Genomic DNA, 18,176 nt, shown 5'->3' on the forward strand with positions numbered 1-18,176 from the left:
TGTCTAGTTTTGGTATCAGAGTGATACTATCCTCCTAGTATGAATTTGGAAGGGTTCCCTCCATTTCTATTTCCTGAAATACTTTGAGGAGTATTGGTATCAGTTCTTCTTTAAAGGTCTTGTAAATTCGGCTGAGAATCCATCTGGTCTTGGGCTTTTCTTGGTTGGTAGGCTTTCGATGGCTTCTTCAGAATATTTCAGTGCTTGAAATTGAGCTGTTTAGATTGTGTATGTCTTCCTGATTTAGTGTGGGAGGATCACATGTCTCTAAAAATTTGTCAATGTCTTTGTTATTTTCTATTTTGTTGGATAATAGATTTTCAAAGAAGCTTTTAATTATGTTGTGTATTTCTATGTTGTCTGTCATGATCTTTCCTTTTTCATCATGAATTCTAGTAAATTGAGTTTTCTCTCTCCTTTTCTTCATTAGTATGGCTGGGGGTTTATCAATTTTGTTTACTTTTTCAAAGAACCAACTTTTTATTGTCAATTTTTTGAATTGTTTCTCTTGTTTCAATTTCATTGATTTCAACTCTGATTTTAATTATTTCCTGCTTCTACTATTTTTGGTATTGATCTGTTCTTCTTTTTCTAGGGCTTTGAGATGTAATGTTAGGTCATTTAGTTGTTGACTTTTTATGTTTTTAATGTATGAGCTCAATGCAATGAACTTTCCTCTTAGTGCTGCTTTCATAGTGTCCCAGAGATTTTGATATGTTGTGTCATTTTTCTCATTTACCTCTAAGAATTTTTCTATTTCTTCCCTGATGGCTTTTGTTATCATTGCATTATTCAATAGCATATTATTTAGTCTCCATGTGTATGAGTAGTTTTTGTTTGTTATTTTATCGTTCATTTCTAATTGCATTCCATTATGTTCTGATAGGATGCAGGGTAGGATCTCTGTTTTTTTGTATTTACAAATAGCTTTTTTGTGGCATAGCATATTGTCTGTTTTGGAGAAGGATTCATGAGCTGTGAAGAAGAAAGTATATTTGCTTGATGATGGATGAAATACTCTGTAAATATCCATTAAGTCTATATCATTGATTGTAGTATTTAGTTCTATAGTTTCATTGTTCAGTTTTTGTTTGGAGGATCTATCCAGTGGTGAGAGTGGTGTGTTAAAATCCCCCACTATTAATGTGTTTTGGTCTGTTTGATTTTCAACAGACCATATGTTTGATATACATAGATGCTCCATTGTTTGGGGCATAAATGTTTAAAATTATTATATCTTGCTGTTTTATGCTTCCTTTAAGCAGTATGAAATATCCTTCTTTATTCCTTTTGACTAACTTAGGTTTGAAGTCCACTTTATCTGAGATGAGGATGGAAACCCCTGCTTTTTTACTGGGTCCATGGGCATGGTATGTTTTTCCCCATCCTTTCATCTTTAGTCTGTGGATGTCTTTTTGTATGAGATGAGTCTCTTGAAGGCAGCATATTGTTGGGTCTTTCTTTTTAATTCAGTCTGCCAGTTTATGTCTTTTGATTTTTTGAATTTAGGCCATTGACATTCAGGGTTATTATAGTGATATGATTTGTATTCCTGGTCATTTTGGCTTATTTTTGGTTTTTAACTTGGTTTCTCCTTTGATTGGCTTTTCCTTTAGGGTAGTTCCTCCCTATGCTGACTTGTACTGTTGCTTTTTGCTTCCTCCTCACAAAATATTTTGCTGAGAATGTTTTGTAGGGCAGGCTTTCTATTTGTAAATTCTTTATTTTTGTTTATTGTGGAAAGATTTTATTTCACTGTCAAATCTGAAGGTTAGTTTTGCTGGGTACAGGATTCTTGGTTGGCATCCATGTTCTTTCAAAGCTTGAAATATATTGTTCCAGGCCCCTCTTGCTTTTAGAGTCTAGGCTGAGAAATCTGCTGATAGCTGTATTGGTTTCCCCTTATATGTAATCTGACGCTTTTCTCTCACAGCCTTTAAAATCCTATCTTTATTTTGTATGTGAGGTATTTTCATTATAATGTGACTTGTTGTGGATCTGTTGTAGTTTTGTGCACTGGTGTTCTGTAAGCCTCTTGTATTTGATTTTCCATTTCGTTTTTCAGGTTTGGGAAATTTCCTGATATTATTTCGTTGAACAGGTTGTTCATGCCTTTGGTTTGTATCTCTGTGCCTTCCTCAATCCCAATAATTCTTAAATTCGGTCTTTTCATGATATCCCATAATTCATGACTTCTTAACATCTCAGTTTGTTCAACTTTATTTTCAATATTAATTATGTTGTCTTCATTGTCTGAGATTCTGTCTTCCATGACATCTATTTTGTTGGTGATGCTTTCTATTGAGTTTTTAATTTGTTTTATCGTTTCTTTCATTTCAAGTATTTCCGTTTTTTTTTTTTTTTTTTTTTCCCAGAATCTCTATCTCTTTATTGAAGTGTTCTTTTGCTCTTTTAACTGTTTACTGGAATGGTCATGCATTGCCTACATTTGCTGTCCTATCTCTTCTTTTGTTTCATGGATCATTTTAATTATGCAGATTCTAAACTCTTTTTCTGTCATTTCTACTGCCATGCTGTCATTGGATTCCATCACAATAGCATCTTGGTTTGTTAGGGACACCTTCTTCCCCTGTTTTTTTCATATTGTTTCTATATAGTCCCCCCTAGCAGTGAAAATCAGAGATACTGAATTCCCCCTCCCCCCCGCCCCCTTGCAGGCTTATTATGACCCTGCAGTTTTCCACTACCTCTCCTTTGAAGGGGAGATCAGTACCAGTAGTACCCAATACAGAGAACATGCAGCCCTGAACCAGACAGCCCCTGTAAAGACTTTAACATTTTTAAAATAAACTGGATCAGTTCAATTACTATTTATAGTATTTCTAGTTGTGAACAAGAGGATGGTGAAGTGTGTAGATGTGAGTAAATAGAGGTACCTGTCAAAGGGCCTCCAGTCTCCTGCAGGTGTCTCAGGAAGGGAGCCAACCTTTCAGTGATGATGGCCACGCACTCAGGAATAATTCATAATGCCTGCACCAGCCTCCACAGAAGTTGGGGAGCCCCAGCGAGGGTGTGCTGAGTCAGCAAGGAGGCAGGCGCATTGTCCCTCAGCAGTAGGGGAGCAGGCGGGCAGGTTCAGCAAGGGCATCAGACCTTGGTTGGGGGAGGGCAGGCTCAGCGATCACAAGGCGGTATTCCAGAGGAAATGCTTTCTGTATTTCACACATGTTGTAGGATTCTTTTTGTACTTTTTTTTTTTTTTTTTTAATATTAAAGGTGTTTCCTTCTGCTTTTGTTTTTGTGATGAGGTTTTATTTTTGATTGGATGTGAAATTTTGTCAAGTGTTTTTCTGTATTTCTGGATGATCTTTAAAGTTTTCTTTTTTCTATTAATGTGTTGTTATGGGGCGCAACTTAAGAACAGACTAATCACCACTGAGAAGTCCATATTTGAGAGTCTTTATTAAGCCGGCCGGCTGACTGTCTCACACAGTGCCCCAAAAAATGGCTATTGGGAGAACAGCCCCGACCATAGGGTTGTAGGGGTTCTTATACCAAAAATCGCATTAATCGTAAGTGTCTTGTTATGATTCGAAATTACACATTAACATCATGAGATCATCGACAGAGGGGGAAGTGGGTCAAAATGACCCTTACCTAGGTACAAACTAAAGAATGGTTGCTAATATCCACACAATAACTGTTTACATGGTACATTGTTTAGGAGCAATAGGAATCAAAAGAGAGCAATTCTTTACTACATAGGAGTTGCCATTGCATATTATTAAACATGTCACTGATCATGGGCACAGAGGCAGGCTGTTCTCATGGGAGAAGCTTATTTCCTACGTAACATGGAGTCTCAGAGCAAAATGGAGTCTGTTTAGTCATTTCCCTTAGAGTCTGGCCTATAACATTCTCATGGAGTCAGATCTGTCAGCCCATCACAGTGTCAAAGCTTAAATCACTTGCATTTTTGGAACGAAACTATCTTGGTTATAATGTATTGGTCATATTAATACTTATTGCTGCTTTTGGTTTGCTTTTTTAAGAAGACTTTTTCCATCTGTGTTTATAATATTCCTGGATTTCTTTGCATCTGTATTTGTCATTTTCCTTGTAAATTTTTATATGGCCTGTTATTTTCTTTTCTTGTAAGACCCTACAAGTTATTGATAACCATTATCCCTTTGTTTTAAGGAAACTGTAATGCAGGAAGAGGGCAGCTCCCATACCCTTTTAGCACTTCTTGACAATCTCTTCACTTAAGAATGTTAGCTAGGCAGGGGAGAAAGTAGTCGATGGATTTGAGAACAGAAAAAAAAATAGACATTTAGGTTTTAATTAACAAGATTATGCTAGTCTTAAAGGGAGTTGGAGAATGTTCTTTCATTTTGTTTTCTTTCAAGGGTATGTATTAGATTGGTAGAATTTGCCATATAATCATCTTGGTGTGTAGTTTTATTTGCGAACAATCTTTTTAGTGGTTGGGGTGGGGTGGAACCAAACTTGTTTTTCTTTTTTTTTTTTTTTTTTTTTTTAACTACAGTAATATATGTGTGACTTAAAATTTACCATTTTAATTTTTTTTTTTTTTTGTGAGGAGAATTGAGGATTGAACCCAGAGCATTTTATCACTGAGCTACATCCATTTTTCAGTTTTGAGAGAGGGTGTCTCCAAGTTGCCCAGGCTGGCCTTGAAGTTGCAATTTTCCTTTTTTTGTATTTCATTTAGAGACAGGGTCTTGCCAGGTTGCTTAGGACCTTGCTAAGTGCTGAGGCTGGCTTTGAACTTGTAATCCCCTGCTTCAGCCTCCTGAACCACTGGCATTACAGGTGTGAGCTGGTGGTACAGGCTCACTATAACCATTTTTAAGTGCACAGTTCAGTGACATTGAGTGTATGCATATCATTATGCAACAATATTGTCAATCTGTACCTTTTTTTCATTTTCCCCAACTGAAACTCTGTACCTCTTCAAGATTGACTTCTTATTTCCCCCATTGTCAGCCCCTGACAACCTTGCTCTCAGCTGTTAGTTAACTTTAGGTACAATTTTTACAGGCTGGATATGATCTAAGTTTGATTCCCCCTGCCCCAATCATTTTTCATAATATCGGATTGGTGTCCTAGCATTTTCAAAGGTGACCCATGAGTGAGGTTTTAGTTTTTCTGAGTGTCATTATCAACTAATAGAATTTTATTGATTTGATGTTTATTACCTCAAAAGTAAATTTTAGCTTTTAGTTTTTTCTAATATGTAGATTTAATGTCCTCAAGCATATCTTTAGTTATTCATCCTAAGATTTGATGGGCAATATTTTCATTCATTTTAATGCATTTTCTAATTTCCATAGATATTTTTTCTCAGAATTTTTGGTTACTTAGAAGCATATTTTATAATTTTCAAATATATGAACAATTGTTTTTCTTATTTTTACCTTTTTTAGTTTTAAGTATATTATAGTCAGCCCACAGGCTCTGTAAGTTTGTCTTTGAAATCAGTTGAGATTTCCTCTATGGCCCTGCACATAGTAAGATTTGAAATTCCTGCTGAGTAGGTTTTTTTAAAATATCATTCTGTATTTAATAGAATTTGTTTGTAGTGTTAGTTACAAAGAGAGGTATGTTATTCTCTTAATGCAATTGTGAATTTTAAAATTTCTATTTTTTCAGACAGTTTGTGTCTTTCATTTGGACTATTGATCTATTGATTGATTTTTGGTTTCTGTATATGCAGAGTCATTTTTTACAGGTCAGAACTGTAGAAATAATGAGGAAGTGACGCTTATACGCAAAGCTGATTTGGAGAACCACAATAAAGATGGAGGCTTCTGGACCGTGATTGATGGGAAAGTATATGACATAAAGGACTTCCAGACACAGTCGTTAACAGGAAATAGTATTCTTGGTAAGGCTGTACATTTTTCTTTTCATTGTCAGTAGCATGTGTTATTTTAAGCAGAGTGGTCAGCTTATAAGTGAGCTCTTCCATTCTTCAGCCCCTACATATTTTCATGTATCTGTGACTTTTAGTGTTCACCTTATCAACAAATTCAGGCCCAGTTGAAGAAGTTGTGCATTATTGTGCATTCTTTGTTCCAAAACTTATTGGAATTTGTTCCATTTTCTGTGGTGGGCCAGGCAATTCTGGGAGAGAGTGAGAGAGAATTATATTCTGTATCCCTCACTTTTGAGTTTACCTTCTTGCCCTTTCTATATAGCTGTCTAGGCACATTGCATTGAAATCATGGTGCTCCTTTCCTTTCTGTTTCAGCTCAGTTTGTAGGTGAAGACCCAGTGGTAGCTTTAGAAGCTGCTTTGCAGTTTGAAGACACACGGGAATCGATGCATGCTTTCTGTGTTGGCCAGTATTTGGAGGTGAGGACTGCCAGGAGTGACATGAGGGACATCAGGAGAGGACCTCTGTGTGTTTGTGGTAGAATGAGTTTTAGCCTGAAGTACTGATATTTGGGCCCTCTGGGGGAGTTAAGTGATAAACATAAAGACTGGTTAGAAATTTTTTCCATAAATGAATTTACACTTAAGATTTATGATCTGTTGGCTTTGAATAGAGTTTTGATTTTTTTTTTTAGTTATAGATGGACACATACCTTTATTTTATGCATTTATTTTTATGTGGTGCTGAGAATTGAACCCAGTGCCTCACACATGCTTGGTAAGCACTCTACCACTAAGCCACAACCCTGGCCCTGAAAAATTATTTTTAAAGTTGTCAATGTGTAAGAAATATAGACATTATTCCACAAAAAAGGAGTTTAAATTTTGGTCTTTAAAATAAGTGTAAACTTGTATAGAAATTTGGAACAGCTTACTATACTCAATTATGTAATTTTGGGGAAGAACTGTAGGAACATAGTTCTATAGGATAGGGGTAGATCCTCCGCATAGCTTTCTGAGGATTGGAATTTATGTATTGGAATTGGCTTTTCAGATTTCTGGGGTAATAAAATTCAGTAAATAATATAGGGTAGGGCTTAAATCATTTTAATGGGAAACTGTAAATTGGTGTGAGTGGAAAAATTTAAGATTATTTTCACTTGAACTTCTGCTTTCTTTTTTAATGAGTTTGCTTTTTATTAGAATTAACTGTTTCCTCCACAAATAGTCACAATTCACTAATGTATAGTAACACTTATATTTTTGTTTCTCATTGAGTTCTTTATGCACATATCAACTCATCATTTTCTGAAGCATTGTGTATAATCACTTTGGAAACTATTTGATTTCCTAAAGAATATTATAGCTAAGTTATTTATCTATATTTCCTCCCCCACCTCCCCATAGAGCTGTGTGTCAGTTGTCTGCTTTCTAGGATGTGTGGGTTTTTTGTGGTTCTACTGTTACTTGAGCATAGTGGTATAAACTCATTGCAGGATGTAGGAACAGGGTGCCCAGAACACCCAGTTGCCCTCTTCATGGCTCAAGAACATGTTGAGCACATAAGCTATTGTTCTTTTTGGTTTTATGTTTTTAATTAACCTTGTTTTCTCAGACTGATGTTGAAATTAATTTTTCCAGCCTGACCAAGAAGTTGTTACCATACCAGATCTGGGAAGTCTTTCTTCACCACTGATAGACACAGAGAGGAATCTGGGCCTCCTTCTTGGATTACATGCTTCCTATTTAGCATTGAGCACACCGCTGTCTCCTGTGGAGGTTGAATGTGCCAGTAAGAAAAACTTTGTTTTCTGCTAACCTATCAGATTATTTTATTTCAGTTGAGCCATCAATGCCATTAAGGGTAGGAGAGGGATTAAAAATCAACTGTTGCTGAAGAAAAATAATAAGGATAGGATAGTGAGATTCCACCAGTTAGTTAGAAACAGCTTTCATTTGTCTTATGGTCTGTGGCCTCAGGAAGGCTAACTAGTGTGCAGGAATGTCTGTCCTCTGACTGGTTGCACTTATTGCCTGTGACAGATGAGTCCAATATAGCCATTATCTCTAAATTGCACACAGTGCAGATTGCCCCTTCCTATTGGGAATAGCCTTCTGTTCGAGAATTCCATTTTCACCAGACTCAGGGCAGATACATTTTGAAATGATAACTTTTGTAACCATCTAAAATATTAAAGTTTCTCTGTATCTCATATGATGGAATTAACCTTTTCTTCATGTAGTTGTACGTTTCTCCTCTATGCATCTGTCCATCCAGCAAGCATCTGTTGAGCAGTTAGTTGCTTCTATCAGTTACCATACTGGTGTTAGGAATGCAGAGATGGATGGGATATGCTTCCACTCTCAGCTTCTTTTGTGATGTTGAGCCAGTTTGCTAAGTGGATCAGAAAACAAGGTGGTAGATAATGAAATGGAGGCATTTAGAAGTGCTTCTGCAGAAGAAAGTCTTCCCAGTAGGCACAGTCCTGGAACTGGATATGGGAGATTTTGGACAGAAACATAGATTGTAAGTGGCACTGTTGAGAAGGGTGGGGTCACCAGCTTTTTGTCAGAGTGAACGTCTGTTGAGGATGATGTTGGTGTCTGCTCTGTCCCCTGTGGAGCAGACCTTTGGGCCCTTGCCCTCACTGTGCCTACCTGCATTCCTCCTTGAGACTGGTCATACTAGCGGAGGATGAGTTTCCCTCAAATCATCAGGGAGTGAGAATAGGAACCTCCAAGATAGAAAGAGTAAATAGTGCTGTGGGCCCTGGTGGGTGGGGTCAGAATCCATTGCAGGTTCAGATGTGAAGCTTGTCTTTGAGGGATAAGGAGGAGCTCCCAGTGTTCTGAATAGAACCAGGGAGGGTCAGGATCAGGTTTGTGTTTTAGAATAATTAATGTGATCATTTGGGGGATGCTCCTGAGTGCTCTAAATCTAAATGTTCAGTAAAGGAATATTAAGTGCTTCTCAGATTTGATTGTGTGTTTGGAACAATACTTCGTTAACCTAAATCATTAATAAAAATCAACAGTGATGTATATTCTGATTCTTTCTGGGTATATTTTCCTGTGGTTGTCATAAAGTGAAATAGTTAATATTCCTGTTTGCCCTAACAGATGGTATATTCTTGTTGAACTCTCATTTCTGTATCTTGTACTACACAGGTCTCCTTTCCAGTTCATTGGGCCTCCCATCTCTAAGATCTTTCCTTTTTAAAGATTATGTGTTGTTTGTTAAATATTCTCTTGTTCTGGTTACTTTATAAATATTCTAGTAATATTAGCCTAGCCTGAGGATGTCCTTTGTAGAAAACCTTCAGCTATGCTGTTATCCTTTCTGCATACTTGGCATTGATAACATGGCAAGACAGAAGGTCAGAGAGCAATTTAGGGGTCAGGCTCAGGTTTTTATAACAGCTTGGTTTCTCAAGGACCAGCTAGCATCCTGGGAGAACTACATCAGTTCCTTCTGAGGATGTGGCCCTGGTGGCTTTAGGGCCCCACCTCTCAGAGGTCTCACTGCCTTTTTTTTTTTTTTTTAATACCTTTATTTTATTTATTGATTTTTATGTGGTGCTGAGGATTGAACCTAGTGCTTCACACAAGCTAGGCAAGTGCTCCACCACTGAGCCACAACTCCAGCCCTCTCACTGCCTCTTAACATCGACATCACCATACTGAGGACCCAAATCCTAACCCATGAATCCTTGGGGGACACTCTCAAACTATATTTAAACCATAGCACATGGCATATTTGGAACCAGGAAGCTCTATGCAGAGTACAGCTGATCTAGTAAACATTGGATTGGAACTGCTATACTGAGTTCTGATGCCATGCTTGAAGTATGTTGAGTAACCTGAAAGTGTTACTTGTCTTGCATATTCAGAAGATTTGTAAGTCAGTTTATAAATTCGTTACAGGTAATTCTTTTTCACACGTGATGCTGTATTTCACCTAAATTGAGCATTCAGTTCAGTGTCTTTTGTTTGTTTCTGAAGAGTGCAGTCAAGTTCCTCTTTAATGCTTGCTCCTGCCTTTTCTAGAGTGGCTTCAGTCATCCATTTTCTCTGGAGGCCTACAGACCAGCCAGATACACTACAGCTACAATGAGGAGAAAGACGAGGACCACTGCAGCTCTCCTGGGGGCACACCTGCCAGCAAATCCCGACTCTGTTCTCACAGACGGGCCCTGGGTGACCATTCCCAGGCATTCCTGCAAGCCATTGCAGACAATAACATCCAGGACCACAATGTGAAAGTAAGCCAGACTGTTCCCCTTCTGACTCAGAATTCTGTTATATGAGCACCTGGACATGGGAATACTTTTGTGCCTTGATTTTGTGTATTATTGGGAGGGTTGATTTTGCGGTAAGAAAATGGTTCTGTTCACGTATCAGCAAGGTTTCCGAGTATGACTGATTGCAAGTACATCAGAAGCTGTGTCACATTAGGACTTATGAAGATTCACTGGGTAGCTCTGAAGTTGTCTCTGGCCATTTCTGTTGCAGGACTTTCTGTGTCAAATTGAAAGGTATTGTAGGCAGTGCCACTTGACCACACCTATCACCTTTCCTCCTGAGCATCCTGTGGAAGAGGTTGGCCGCTTGCTGTTATGTTGCCTCTTAAAACATGAAGATTTAGGTATGAAGCTCAGTATTCACATATTTTAGCTGTACTGAGACCTTTCAACTGACTTACAATACTCATTCTTTCCTGCCCTGTCCTTCTTTTCAATGTCTTCCAGGTCATGTGGCATTAGCTTTAGTTCATGCAGGCACGCTTGGTATTGAGCAAGTAAAGCACAGAACACTGCCTAAATCAGTGGTGGATGTTTGTAGAGTTGTCTACCAAGCAAAATGTTCCCTCATTAAGGTGAATTCATTCATTATTTCTCTTTCTCCTTTGCTATGCAAACAGTTGCTGAAACACTTGTTGTTAAGTTGTCTGTTCCCTTTAACTTTTCAGACTCACCAAGAACAGGGCCGTTCTTATAAGGAAGTCTGCGCTCCTGTCATTGAACGGTTGAGATTCCTCTTCAATGAATTGAGACCTGCTGTATGCAATGACCTCTCTATAATGTCTAAGTTTAAACTGTTAAGTTCTTTGCCCCGTTGGAGGCGGATAGCTCAGAAGATAATTCGAGAACGAAGAAAAAAGAGAGGTAAGAATATGAAAGGTTGGAAAATACTGTTAAAGGAACTGCATGTATTGAATCCCTGATTTTAGAGAAAAGCTGCTTGCTGCTGTTCAGTGCACTTGGCATTTCCACATACTGCCAGATAAATATGTGTACTTAATGATTAAACATAAAGAGCCTGCTTATTCTTCTAAAAGATCAGATAATGAAACAACTTGGAATTTAATGTGTTATGATTTGGTAACTAGAAGATTAATGCTGTAAAAGGTAAATACTGTGCACTCTACCAAATTGATGGGGAAAAGAAAGTTTTTTTAAAATGTCAGTTGTCTTGGTAATGAGATAGAGTAGAATATTTAATCTCATAATTTAATCTTGCATTCTTGTAAAGAATTTTTTTTTTAAATGTTGAGTACAGTAGTACCCCCTTATGTGAGAGATACATTCCAAGACCCCCAGTGGATACTTGAAACCACAAAGAGTACCAAATCCTCTATATACTGTTCCTATATATATGCATATATCAGTGATAAAGTGTAATTTATAAATTACATTCAGTAAGAGATTGAGAATAATAATGGAATAATTGCAATAATTTACTGTAATAAAATTATGTGAATGTGGTCTTTCTCTCTTGAAAAAGTCAGGACAAATATAAATATTTTTGGCGCACAGTGGACCATAGGTAACTTACACCATGGAAGGCAAAACTGTAGATAAGGTTGTCTATGCTATTCTGATCTGTGGAGCATTATTATAAAGGGGAGCTAAAAGATTTACTGATTTTGAGGAAGCAGCTATGTGAGGGTATGAAAAAAAAAGACCTGTGTTATATAATAGTTTGGTTACTTGTGATTATAAATACAGAAATTTCTGATTATATTCTTATGATTTATATTGGTTTAACCTCAGTCCAACCTTTAAACAATAGTGAGTATTTATGAACATTTTGTATAATAAAGGAAGGCTAAGGTGTTCTAGAAGCCATCCCAAAATGATTGTTGCTGAGGAAACCTGTAAATCATAGCATCTTGTCTGAATCTTGGAAATGCTGTGGATTAGGAAGTAATAGCAATGTCACTTCTGAGATCCTTTTGGCCTAGGCAGCTGGGAAACTCATAGCCAAATCACAGGCCTGTCTTGGCATGAGGAATAATGACCTCCCTCCCTGCTGGCCACCTCATGCCCATGGATTCTGAGGCCACATTATCACCTTTTTAAAATTTCTTGTTGTGGGTTTATAGACTTGATATGATATTTGAAACTGGTTTTTCTTTTTTGTCCCTTTTTCCTTTCCTCCTTTCTTTGTTCTTCCTTTCCCCTCCCCTTCTTCGAAATAAATTAAATGACATGTCAAAGATCTCTGAACACACCCTCAGATTTGATCACTTGTGGGGAACACTCTGTAGGACCCAGGAGAGCTGTCATTATACTTACAGGATATAGAATAAAATTAACAAGGAAGGGGATTCCAGAGGAAGTTAGGTACCAGCTTCCAGGGTCTCCTCCCAGTGGTGTATTGTGGGCATGTGCTTAGTTATTCTAGCAATGATTTGTGGCAGCATGTATGAAGAGTTGTCCATCAGGGGAAGCTAACCTGGGCGTTGGTGTCCAGGGGTTTTACTGGGGGCTGGTGCCCACATGACTGACCTTAATTACTTAGATCCCAGCTCCTCAGAGCCAAAACAGGTAAGCACTGTAAAAGTTGCATTGTTAGTATTGCTTGTCTGGCCAAACTGGTGACATATGACCCTGAGCCTCAGGTGCACAAAAACACTTATCAGGCAGGATATTCCAATGACTCAGGACTCATTCTTGGGAGCTGGCCAAAGTATAGACCTTGTTGGGAATTTGCAGTTTCAGCAGATCTACTGTGTTAGCCCTTAGCTGCCCAGGTATAGTGTTGTTTTGTTTATTTATATTATTGAATTAGACTAAAAACCTTAAAAGAGATTAAAAAAAAACATGAAAGATATATCACACATTACATTGTACTTTCAATAGAAGTTTCTCTAACATAGGAAAAGTATCTATATGGTTTAGTTACACACTGGTGGTAAGAATCACAGCCCCAGATCAGTGAGGACAAGACAAGACCTCTGGGGTAGATATAGCCTGTTGCTTACTTTGTGTTGCCTGTGAGCCACAACTTTTGTAGTTTCAATTGTGGGGGTATTTTTGACACGATCTGACACATGAAAATTTCATAAAGTTTAAGTCGCAGAATTCATAAGTGAAATTTTATGGTAATAAACTACATCTATTTATCTGATTTTCATCCGTAGCTATTTTTTGTGCTAAAAATTTTAGAGTTAAATATTTACAACAAACTGAATGACCTGAAAAACTCAAAAATTCACTTTCTGGCTCTTTTTAAGGAAAATTTGCTGGCCCTGGGTTCCCTTTTCTTTAGAGCTTCTACTCATCAGGGCACCCTCATTCTTCTTGTCTTAACATGGTGTGGCAGAGTGTTATTACTGGATTCATGGGAAACTAATTGTGATACTTCTTGTCATTTGAGCATTAAGGTTTACAATGTTGTTTACACATTTCTTTGAAGAAAATATTCATTCTTCATGCAAACTTAAGTGTTTCTTAATTTGAAATTTTAAGTAAATGATTTTCATAATGCATGTTGTTTTCAACTAGTGCCTAAGAAGCCAGAATCTACTGATGATGAAGAAAAAATTGGGAATGAAGAAAGTGATTTAGAAGAAGCTTGCATTTTGCCTCATAGTCCAATAAATGTGGATAAAAGACCCATTACAATTAAATCTCCCAAGGTGAAATATTTTCTGTGATTCTGAGATTGGCTGAGTAGAAGGGAATTTGCAAGTATAGCCTTTGTCCTGAGCACCCGTAAGGCAGTGAATAAAGTAGATTGTAATTAAAAGTACAGCCCCCATTGATGCCTGATGGACTTGACTAATGGTACTGTGTTCAGAGCTATAGCAAGGGAAGTGTTTCCTTTTATTTTTGGTACTAACTTGCATCATTATTCATCCATCATTTATTTATTGAATGTACCTTTTGTTCCAGAAACTGTATTGGTCCCTGAGGCTATTAACATGAAGGGTATCTTAAAGTTTGTTTGCAGAGTTAGCCCATTCCAAAGTGTGTAAATAAAGAGATTATGAATTCATTTGCAAGCATGTTTATAGGTCATTTTTTTGAATAAAAAACTATATATTATAAAATACGTGGGCTGGGGGCTTAACTCAGTGGTAGAACACTTGTCCTAGCTTGTGCGAGGTCTTGGGTTTGATTCCCAGCATCACACACACACAAAAACAATTCACAAAACAAAAACTTATTCATTTAAATTTATTTATTTTTATTTTTATTGTAGGTGGACACAATGCCTTTATTTAATTAATTTATTTTTATGTGGTGCTGAGGATTGAACCCAGTGCCTCACACATGCGAGGCAAGTGCTCCACCACTGAGCTTCAACCCCAGCCTTAATTTAAATTTATTGCCATTTATTTATTTATATTAAAGTAACTTTTAGAATACATGTTAATAAGATAAACGAATGGTGCATATTGTTCTCCTTTGTTAGGATAAATGGCAGCCACTGTTGAGTACAGTTACAGGTGTTCACAAATACAAATGGTTGAAGCAGAACGTCCAGGGTCTTTATCCGCAATCTGCACTCCTCAGTACGATTGCTGAATTTGCCCTTAAAGAGGAACCTGTAGATGTGGAAAAAATGAGAAAGTGCCTACTAAAACAGGTAAAGTTTTATGAGAACATTCCTCTTTGCATCAAATAATAAACCCAACACTGAACTGTACGTATTGATATCTTGCAGTTGGAGAGAGCAGAGGTTCGCCTGGAAGGGATAGATACAATTTTGAAACTGGCAGCCAAAAATTTCTTACTTCCATCTGTGCAGTATGCTATGTTTTGTGGATGGCAAAGGCTTATTCCTGAGGGAATTGATACAGGGTAAAATTTATAACATTTTTCCTTAATTATGGGAATCTGTGGCAAAACAACATTGTTCTATTAGAGTTAAAAGTCTGGCAGTGTACTAAGTAATTTTTTTTTTTAATCTTTCTTTGAAAGGGAACCCCTTACAGATTGTTTAAAGGATGTTGATTTGATCCCGCCTTTTAATCGGATGCTCTTGGAAGTAACTTTTGGCAAGCTGTATGCTTGGGCTGTCCAGAATATTCGAAATGTTTTAATGGATGCAAATGCCAAATTTAAAGAACTTGGTGAGTTAAAAAAAAATTTCCAATGTTTAAAAGACTGTATTAAAGTTGATGTTGTGGTAATGTCAATGAGTACGTCAGCATCATTTCATAGTTTGGCATTCATTATATGTAGTAGATACTTGCAAATGCCACCTTTTGCTTTTAGTGATTTTTGCATATCAGATTGATAATCTAAGTCACTATGAGCTTTCACAGATTTTAAAGAGAACTTTCAAAATTTGACATAAGACAAAATCTCGGAAGTACTCAAATATAAAACTTACATTTTCACATTTTAATGATTATCATTTATTCCATACACATGGTAACGTGTGTGTTCTTTATTAATACCTATTTCCTGGGTAATTTGAGCATCCACAGTGAAATGCTAGGATTGGTTTTGTGGAAAAAAAGTGAAACATAACTATTACATTGGGAATGAAAGGAGGCCCCAGGGATATTTAAAGAGCAGCATGCTAAGTCTTAGACAGATGGAGATAGCTGTGTGTGGAATACAGGTGGAAGGATTGTTGTAAGACACAGCTGTCCTGTGTCTACACTGTGTGGAGACTCGCTGAAATAGAAGTTAAAACAAACACCAAAATGACAATGCTTTCTGTATCATGCATAGTCTTATATCTGTGAACAAGAAATTGAGTAGATGAATGCTAATGCTTACCAGGTATTCAGCCTGTTCCTCTGCAAACCATCACCAATGAGAACCCATCAGGACCGAGCCTGGGGACCATTCCACAAGCTCGCTTTCTTCTGGTGATGCTCAGCATGCTCACCCTGCAGCATGGTGCAAACAACCTTGACCTCCTGCTCAACTCTGGCACACTGGCCCTTACACAGACAGCACTACGACTGATTGGTAGGTTGGCACCATCTTTGGGTGTTTTATGAAAAATGTCACAACTTTGCTTTGATATCTCTTTTATTTTGGTAAGATACAGATAACATAAAATTAGCTTTTAGCAATTTTAGATTTGCAATTCCATGGTTTTAAGTACGTTAACAATTTTGTGCAACTGCCACTACTGTAGTTATAAAACTTTTTCATCATCCCACAGGCAAATCCTATACCTATTTAACAATCACTTTTGATTTCCCCACTATCCAGTCCCTGGCAACCATAAATCTGCTTCTCTTTCTATGGATTTTCAAATTCTTGGTATTTTATAAAATGGAATCATATAGTTTGTGGCATTTGGTGTCTGGCTTATTTTGGTGTTACATGCCTCTTTATGAGTGAAAAGTATTTTATTGTATGAATCTATAGCATTTTGCTGTGTATTTGGACTGTTTTTGCCATTTGGCTTTTGTGAGTAGTTCTGCTAGGAACATTCGTATACAAATTTTTGTTTGAGCACCTCTTTCCAGCCTTTTTGATGATGTACCTAGGGGTGGAGTTGTAAGGTCATATGGTAATGTGTACTATACTTAATTTGCAGAGACATACCCACCTTTTCCGTAGTGCTGCACCATATCATATTGTAGGGTCCAGTTTCTCTACATCCTTACCAACTAGTTATTTTTTGTTGTTTTGTTGATGTTTTCGGGTTAAGGACATCCTAGTGGGTGTAAAGTGGTATCTCATTGAGGTTTTGCATTTCACTAATGGTGAGCTGATATTGAGCCTCTTTACATGTTGACCATTTGCATATCTTCTTTGGAGAAATGTCTACTTAATTCCCTTTGTGCATGTTTGAATTGGGTTGTTTGTTGCCTTTTTGTTATTGAGTTGTACGGGTATCATTAATAAATGCACCTTGGAAATGTTCTAGATATTTAAAGAGAAATTGACACCAATCCTCAAATTCTTTTAAAGATAGCCTGGATGTTAGCCTTTTACATATCTGTAGATCTTTACCTGATATATGATTTGAGGAAATTTTTTCCTATTCTGTAGGTTATTTTCCCTTTGATGCACTGAGTTTTTAATTTTGCTGAAATCTAATTTTTTGTTGTTGTTGTCTGCTTTTTCATGTCATATTCAGAAAACCATTGGCAAATTTAAGGTGGATTATTCCCTATGTTTTTTCTTCTGTAAGTTTTATAATTTAACTCTTGTATTTAAATCTGTAATCCATTTTTAGATACATTTTTCCATGATGCCAGGTCCAGCTTTTTTTTTTTTTTTTTTTTTCCTTTTGGTATCCAGCTTCCCCAATGTCATTTGTTGAAAAGATTATCTTTTCCCTCAATATCTTGGTATCCTTATGAAAAATAATTGTCTGTAGATATTGAAGGTTTTATTTCCGGATTCTGAGTTTCTTTCTGTTATTCTACATGTCTGTCATTTATGCCAGTACTGTACTTTGTGACTTTGTAGTAACTTTATAGACTTTTGAGACATCAGAGTCTTTCAACTTTGTTTTTTCTTTCTCAAGATTATTTTGGCTATTTTGGGTCCCTTGCATTTGCATATGAGTAATTTTGGGGCTAAGTTTTCCATATCTGCAAAAAGATCCTTTTGGAATTTTGCTAGGTATTATATTATATGCAATCTATAGATCACTTTGTGGAGTTTTGCCATCTTTTTTTTTTTTGGGTCCTGGGGATCGAACCCAGGGCCTTATGCTTACAAGGCAAGCACTCTACCAGCTGAGTTATATCCCTAGTCCTGAGTTTTGCCTTCTTAACAATATTAACTTCCATTCTATGAATGTGAGATGTCTTTGCCTTTATTTAGGTCTTTAATTTCATTCAGCAATATTTCATAGTTTTACAGTTATTGGGGTAATAATGGCTTCACAGAATGAATTTGGAAGTGTTCCTAATGCTCTCTTTTTTAGAAGGGTTTGAAGATAGGTGTTAATTCTTTTTTATTTCCGAAAGTTTGATGGAATTCACCTGTTAAGATAAGTGGTTTTACACTTTGTGGAGTTATTGATTACTGATTCAGTCTCTACTTGTTATAGATCTATTCAGATTTTCTATTTCTTCTCGAGTCAGGTTAGGTTATTTA

The 18,176-nt window shown here is 36.9% G+C and overlaps 1 protein-coding gene across 2 annotated transcripts in view; it reads left to right on the forward strand.

The window, feature by feature from the left end:
- HERC2 (HECT and RLD domain containing E3 ubiquitin protein ligase 2) overlaps window positions 1-18,176 on the forward strand; it is a 204,370-nt gene that overhangs the window by 79,169 nt on the left and 107,025 nt on the right. For both annotated transcript variants that reach the window (XM_079128427.1, XM_079128428.1), the window contains exons 24-35: window positions 5,702-5,872; window positions 6,239-6,342; window positions 7,504-7,654; window positions 9,910-10,124; window positions 10,375-10,507; window positions 10,611-10,738; window positions 10,832-11,027; window positions 13,653-13,786; window positions 14,566-14,739; window positions 14,818-14,954; window positions 15,075-15,226; window positions 15,888-16,079. In XM_079128427.1, the coding sequence (XP_078984553.1) occupies window positions 5,702-5,872; window positions 6,239-6,342; window positions 7,504-7,654; window positions 9,910-10,124; window positions 10,375-10,507; window positions 10,611-10,738; window positions 10,832-11,027; window positions 13,653-13,786; window positions 14,566-14,739; window positions 14,818-14,954; window positions 15,075-15,226; window positions 15,888-16,079 (1,887 nt within the window). The remainder of the gene's footprint in view (window positions 1-5,701; window positions 5,873-6,238; window positions 6,343-7,503; window positions 7,655-9,909; window positions 10,125-10,374; window positions 10,508-10,610; window positions 10,739-10,831; window positions 11,028-13,652; window positions 13,787-14,565; window positions 14,740-14,817; window positions 14,955-15,074; window positions 15,227-15,887; window positions 16,080-18,176) is intronic.

The sequence above is a fragment of the Sciurus vulgaris genome, assembly GCF_902686455.1.
Source record: "Sciurus vulgaris genome assembly, chromosome: 2".
NCBI classification, from domain to species: Eukaryota; Metazoa; Chordata; class Mammalia; order Rodentia; family Sciuridae; genus Sciurus; species Sciurus vulgaris.